At 57.4% G+C, this 7,493-nt stretch overlaps 1 protein-coding gene across 1 annotated transcript; it reads left to right on the forward strand.

Annotated features, from left to right (window-relative positions):
- Positions 1–1,509: 1,509 nt before the first annotated feature.
- On the forward strand, positions 1,510–7,055 carry LOC144710563 (uncharacterized). Its single transcript, XM_078584376.1, has 9 exons — positions 1,510–1,719; positions 1,795–2,171; positions 2,467–2,476; positions 2,561–2,608; positions 2,699–3,658; positions 3,783–3,989; positions 4,344–4,568; positions 5,597–5,762; positions 6,775–7,055. The coding sequence occupies exons 1-9, from the start codon at positions 1,510–1,512 to the stop codon at positions 7,053–7,055; spliced, it is 2,484 nt and encodes an 827-aa protein (XP_078440502.1).
- Positions 7,056–7,493: the final 438 nt, after the last annotated feature.

Genomic DNA, 7,493 nt, shown 5'->3' on the forward strand with positions numbered 1-7,493 from the left:
CGTTCTTTTATAACTGAATTTAAATCCACACTTACTGTAGGGAGCTGACAAATCTCTTCTCTTGCTCTGAGGCGCGGCCGTCGGCTGGGCCTGCGCTGCTCATGTCGCCTGTGGCTACGGCCTTTGCCGCGGCTGCGCGCAGCATGTGCGGTGCGCTTCGCCAAGGCTGCGCCTTGGCTTGGCTGCGGCTCACTTTAATTTTTTTTATTTATGTTATTAATATTCATTTTTTTCTTTAATAATTTTTATTGTTTATTTAACCATCAAATGTCTTCATATGTTTATAAATGCAAAAAACATAAAAATGTGAAGTTCTACACAATGAATGAATCTTTGCATAAAAGTGGGATTTTAACCTAAAATGCATGGTCATTTCATTTAAAATGTCTTCATAACCCCTTATTACATGTAGTTTTGCACACATGAATAGTGACTCGTCACACCCCCTCATGGCGAGTCCCCCCCTAGTGATTACGACGAAGAGAAGGCCATATGCCGTCGATTGCATGGGAAGTCGCCCGAAGTCGAGGACACACCCTGGAGTGCCGACGCCCGCGGACGAGGAGTACATCGCCAGCTTCCACCTCAGGAGGACCCGCATGACGACCAAGGGGCGTACTTTCACGCCATGGCCGCCCGGATGGAGCGCATGGAGCGGATGCTCGAGCGCCCCCGGTCCCCCATACACGGACCTGAACCGGCGTTCCCTGCACGAGGACCACGACACGAGCCGTCATGGGTCGACCGATATGCGCCACGACGGAGGAGCCCCTACGACAACATTGAAGACGTGTACGAGGCAAACAACGGACGTTACGACGACGTCCCCTACCCCAGTCGTCTAGACCGAGACCCGTGGCGCGACCCGTATGACTCTCGCGCCAGGGATAGGCCCCCTCCGTGGGATGACAACGCCCGCGCGTACTTGGCCGATCGTCCGGCCCGAGCGGACCACTACGTCCGACGCCGAGATCGCGACCTGGACGCCGACCACCCGGCACACCGTGACGAACCCGTCTGGCCTCGCGATCGCCCGCAGGTAGTAGACATACCTGCCCGCCGTGACAACCTCTACCGCCCACCACACCGCCGGAACGAGCGGGACGACCTTGTCCCACGTCACCCACCCCGCGCGATGCCCGAGGGCCGCGCCCCTCGCGATGGTAGTCCTCGCCATCAGGACGGCCGTGCCTGCGAGCTGACCCTGCCTCGATGACGCGTCGACCCGCGTCAAGAGGAGGATGACGAGGAACGACGACGGGAAGAGCACTGCGCTCGCATCCAGAGGAGCGTGCGTGCTGATGTCGCCATCTTCGAGGGTTCACGGAAACCCTAGGAGTTCATCGACTGGGAGTCGAACATGAACTCCTACTTTCAGTGGCACGCATGGACGACGATCTATGCGTCGAGTAAGCGGAGATGAGACTTGGCGGACAGACCAAGATATTCTGGGAGAACAAACGCGTCGCCGCCGAACGACAAGGATGACCCATCACATCCTGGTTCGACATGGCACAGAAGCTCCAGAGCAAATATGTACCTCGTCAGTATCAGAGGTCATTGTTCCTCACTTGGCTCGACCTTAAGCAAGGTCGACTCTCCATGACGGAATATATCGAGGCGTTCAAGGAGTGCCGTATGCGGTGCCGATTCGTGGAGGACCCGCGAGTCATCATCGGACTGTTCGCCCACGGGGTTCGGACAGCCATGCGCAATGAGGTGCTCAAGTGCAACCCGGCACTACCACCTAGTCGAGCACATGGATCCTCCGAGTGATGAGGCGACACCTCCCAGCGCGACCGCCGCACCCCGAGCCACACCGGTGCGACCCGTCCCTACGCGGACTACTCCGCCTACGATGATACGGGCTATTCCGACTGCCGGGGGGCAAGGGACCACCCTGCCACTTCCGTGGTTTCTAACCCACCTGCTCGGGTCGTCACGCATGACACTCTGACCCATAGCATCACCGTCAGTCAGGCACACCTCACGTGCTTCAAGTGCCAAGGGAAAGGGCACAGGGCCAATCAGTGCCCATCGTCAGCGCTGTTGATCGACTTGGGGGACGTTGATCCTGACTATACGGAAGACGTGGATAAGACATTGGATGATCACTATCATGGAGAAGAGGAGTTTGCCATCGCGTACGAGGAACCCGACGGACAGATCGGGTACATTCAAATCACGATTCCTCGCACGTCCCCGACACCGGCGCCACGAGTCATGGACCGCTCGCTAGCCAACATAGCCGTTGACCAGCCCAGTGCTAGCAGGACGCGAACCTCGAGTCGCGCTCCCGGTTCGGACCGTCCCCGTGACGCCCCGACCGGACCCTATGGCGGACGCGTCGCTTCGCACCGCGATCTTTTACACCTATGTCAAGATCAACGACAACGTATGTAAATTGATCGTCGACAGCGGGAGTTGCATCAATGCCATATCCGATGCCATGGTTCTCCGACTTAGGTTAGCCCCGGTACCCCACCCGACTCCCTACGACGTGTCATGGATCCACGCTTCATCACTCCTGGTGAAGAGCTAGTGCCGCGTACCGTTGAAGGTGAGCGCCTACGACGAGAACGTCCTCTTTGACGTGCTTCCCATGAAGGTGGGAAGCATCATCTTGGGCCATCCCTGGCTATATGACCACGACGTCACTCTAGCCGGAAGGACGAACACGTGTTCGTTCTTATACCAGGGACGACGGGTCACTTGGCATTCGTACACGGCAAAACTGGCGAACAAGTCAGCCCCGCCCAAGCCCATGGGGCTTATGGTTGTTCGAGGCCCCTTGTTCGCCCGAGACTTGGGTCGCGAGGGCAACGACACGCCCCTATGCCTCGCCGTCACCCTCGAGGTCTCCGTCGATCCACTTGTAGAGCCCCGAACCCCGGAGGTTGAGGCCATGTTATCTGAATTCGGAGACGTGTTCCCTGAGGAACTACCCGGCGAGCTACCGCCGATGCGTAGCATCCAGCCCGCGATCGACCTCGTGCCCGGTGCCTCATTGCCAAACTTACCACATTATCGCATGGAGCCACAGAGGTACGAGGAGCTGCTACGACAGGTCCGCGAATTACTCACGAAGAGCCTAATCCAGGAGAGCCTCAGCCCTTGCGACGTACCGACATTACTAGCTCCGAAGAAGGACGGTACATGGTGCATGTGCTGCGACAGTCGTGCCATCAACAAGATAACGGTACAATACCGTTTCCCCATCCCCCGCGTCCAGGATCTCTTTGACATGATGGCCGGAGCCACTATCTTCTCAAAGATAGATCTACGGAGTGGCTACCACCAGGTACGGATTCGTCCCGGAGAAAAATGGAAGACTGCCTTTAAGATAAAGGACGGATTATACGAGTGGGGAGTCATGCCCTTCGTCCTCTCCAACGCGCCAAGTACCTTTCAGCGCCTCATGAATGAGGTACTACGCACCTTTATCAGGAGGTTCGTCGTTGTTTACTTCGATGCCATACTCATCTACAGCCAGTCGAGGGAGGAGCACCTCGACCACCTTTGGCAGGTCTGCACCGTCCTCCGGCGCGAACAGTTATACGCACACCCGAAGAAGTGTAACTTCCTCACATTGGAAGTAGCCTTCCTCGGGTTCATCGTATCCGCCCAGGGCGTTGCCGTGGACCCGGACAAGGTTCAGGTCATCACGTCATGGCTGTCACCGGCCAGCCTTCATGACGTCCATTATCGGGCTCGCCACCTTCTACCGGCGATTCGTATAGAACTTCAGTTCTGTCATGGCTCCTATCATTGATTGCCTTAAGGTGGAGCCGTTTACTTGGACCCCTGCCGCCGAGCAAGCTTTCCAGCACGTGAAGCTCTTGATGACGCAGGCGCCTGTCCTCCGCTTACCTGATTTTGAGAAGGTGTTCGAGGTTACCAGCGACGCCTCGGGCATCGGGATCGGTGGTGTCCTTAGACAGGAGGGTCCCCCCGTTGAGTTCTTCAGCGAGAAGTTGAACGACGCGAGAGTACGCAACTCAACGTACGACAAGGAGTTCTACGTCGTCGTTCAAGCACTACGACACTAGCGACACTACCTCCTTTCGAAGGAGTTCGTGTTATTCTCGGATCACGAGGCGCTCAAACACCTACACTCCCAGCAAAAGCTGAGCGACCGACACGCGCGATGAATCGAGTACCTGCAGGACTATTCCTTCGTCATCAAGCACAAGAAGGGCAAGGACAACGTCGTCACCGATGCCCTTAGCCGACGTACACACGTGCTCAACATCATGAGGGTGAAGATCATCAGGTTCGAGACTATCAGAGATGGATACGACACTTGCCCTGACTTCGGGCCGATCATCGCGCGAGTTTGACAGGGACCGTCCCACGACTACCAGGACTATGTCATCACGGACGACTACCTGTTCTACCAGAACAGACTCGGCGTGCCCCGCACGTCACTGTACGACTTCCTCACGTGGGAATGTCATGTCGGTGGTCTTAACGGACACTTAGGACGCGACAAGACCATCTCCTTCGTAGAGTACCAGTTCTACTGGCCGTCGCTGAAACGCGACGTCGGCAACATCGTTGCCTGCCGGGTATGCGCCTTGGCCAAACAGGTCAAGAAGAGTGCCAGCTTATACACCCCGCTACCGACGCCCAAGCGTCCATGGGATGACGTTAGCATGGACTTCGTTCTAGGACTTCCCCGGACCGCACGACGACACGACTCCGTCATGGTCATCGTTGACAGGTTCTCGAAGATGGCGCACTTCGTGCCCTACGGGAAGACGTCCGACGCCACGAAGGTCACACAATTATTCTTCCGAGAAATTGTGCGCCTCCATGGACTACCATCTTCGATCGTGTCTGATCGAGATGTCCACTTCACGAGTTATTTCTGGAAGACCTTGTGGAGTCTCCTCAGCACACGGCTCAAGTTCTCGACTGCCTACCATCCGCAGACCGATGGTCAGACGGAGGTCGTCAATTGTAGCTTGGGCAACCTACTCCGCTCTTTAGTGGGCGAACACCTCGCGACATGGGATCTGATCATCCCTCGCGCCGAGTTTGCCTACAACTCCTCGGTGAACCGCACACCGGGTTGAGCCCGTTTGAGATTGTCTATGGCCAGACCCCTCGTCGCCCACTAGACTTAGCACCTATTGACCCGCATGTTAGGGTATCCGAGGATGGCATTGCATTCGTCCAGCATATTTCTACATTGCATCAGCATATTCATGATAGGATCACGAGCCAAAATGCATTATACAAGCAGTCTGCCGACTTGCACTGCCGACCCCGAGTCTTCGATGTGGGAGACCTGGTGATGGTTAGGCTTAGACCAGAGAGATACTCTCCTGGGATGGCTACGAAGGTACATGCCCGTAGTGCCGGCGCATTCTCGATCCTCCGAAGGGTGGGCGAAAATGCCTACGTCGTCGAGATTCCTCCTACGTGGGGAATAAGCTCCACGTTCAACGACCCGGATCTGGCTCCGTACCAAACCCCTTCTCACCCCCACACCTCGGCCTCTCTAGACCCATTCAGTGTGAGTGAGCTTACCGCGACCACTCCCCCGCTTGTTTCACCCGATTGGCATGAGACAATCGACTGTGTACTGCAGGAGATAATTGACTATGCAGGGAACGAGGTCGCAAGGAGGTTCTTGGTACGATGGCTTGGACACACCAGCGCAGATGACATGTGGATTTCGGAGGAGGAGCTCCGCCGCCTTCGACCGGATCTACTCCCGCCGCTGCCCTTCGACGCACCTAACTCGCTGGAGTCGAGTTCTTCCGACCCAAGGAGGATTGATGGCGCAGCCCCGGCGACAGCCCCTGACCCGCCTTCAAAGTCATCACAGTCGTCTCCGTCAGCACCAGCTCCAGCCGTGATACGTCTTTGGAGACGACACTGCCACCCTTGACAGCACCGGCCGCCCGCGTTCAGCCCGGATTCAAGTATTCCGGGTGACGGACACCTTATCGTTTTCATGTTTCATTCCGTTCGCGTCGTGTGGTTCTGATCTTCGTCTTTCGTGTTTTCTTACGCATCGTCAATCACATGTACAGAGGGAGGATTCGACCCTATAAGGATCTCCCCTCCTCTCCGTTGTTTCATCCTTGTTTTCGTCGTCTTACAGTCATTCCTATGTCCTTGGTCATAGGGTTATTTTGAATTAGATAGTAGGCTATTTTGGTCAAAGGGCCCCCACACCCCCCGTCTATATAAAGGGAGGTTGGGTGCCCTAAAAAGGAACGATGTTTTTTTTTAATGAGAGAATTCTCCCCTCGTTGGGTTCTTGAAAAGCTGTGAGTTTGCTTGTGGACTCTAGGGTCCGACCTGTTGAGGAAGAAGATAGAAGAAGAAGAAAAGGCAGAGGAAGGAGGAGGAGAGCTGAAGAGGACGCAACAAGGGACCAGGAACGAGCTGAGCCCAGGGCCGCGGCCTTCCCTCCAGGGACCCCGTGACGCTGTTTCGTTCAGTGAGCGCACCTGCCTGCGGCCCGGCGTTTTCCCGCGTGGTACAATTGCCGCGCCAGATCCAATGTCGGCACTGCCCGCGCGGCACGGACGCCAAGCTCGACCCTGCCCGCGACCTGCCTAAGGATCCTACGTGAATTCGCCCGATGGTGTGACACGAGCAGAGGACCTCCTGACTGCCCTGCCTCTAACTCGTCCTGACGCGCGGACCTGCCCGCCGTGGGAGAGTTTGCCTGCCGCGAGTCGTCCCGCTGAACGTCGCAACCCGGCCCCTCTTGTGGGTCCCCCAACCCCTTTCTTCCTCCTGCCACCGTCCTAGGGTCGCCCGACGTCCCAGTCTCTCAGTCGAGAGCGGCCTCCCCTGAATGCGGTGCAACTGCGCCGACGCCGCTGCTGACTCGACCAACGCCGCCGCCTGCCCGCCCCGTGATCAGATCTCCCGAGTTCGACGCTGGCAGGACTGAGAGTTATGTCCGTGCACTAGGGGTGAATCCCTTCAAGTGTTTGGGACGTCTTCCCAACCCGTACGCGCTGCTGGTCTACGCCGTTCGGGCGCTAGCTGGTCGCGCCGAGCGAGCTCTGCCGGCGCCCGCGCCGTAGTCGCCGTCTGGATCCTGTCCTCCCACTGCGCCGCCCACCGTGCCGCGTCCCCATCCGAGGCAAAACACGGCGGTCTACTACCGCCCCTCGCGTGCGCCCCACGCGCTCGGTGGAGTGTCAGATGCTGCCTCCTGCAGCGGAACTGCCCCACCGTGTAGCCCTTCAGCTGCACCCGGACCGCCCCACACTCATCGTCCTGGTACCCCGAGCTGTCTACGCATGCCGCTCTTGTCCACCGACTGGCGCTCCTCGTGCTCCCTGATCAACAGCCGACAATGCCCTCCCGGCACGGACGTTGCGCTCAACGAGCTCCTGTACGACGCAAGGACGACAATGGTGACCTACGACAAGGTACGCCGCCCCATTCTCGTCTCTTATTTCTTGCAGTACATTTTCATTGCCTCCACCGCGCTCGGGTTAGACGTAGGTGACAGAGAC

The sequence above is a fragment of the Wolffia australiana genome, chromosome 12 (genome assembly GCF_029677425.1).
Source record: "Wolffia australiana isolate 7733 chromosome 12, ASM2967742v1".
Taxonomy (NCBI): domain Eukaryota; kingdom Viridiplantae; phylum Streptophyta; class Magnoliopsida; order Alismatales; family Araceae; genus Wolffia; species Wolffia australiana.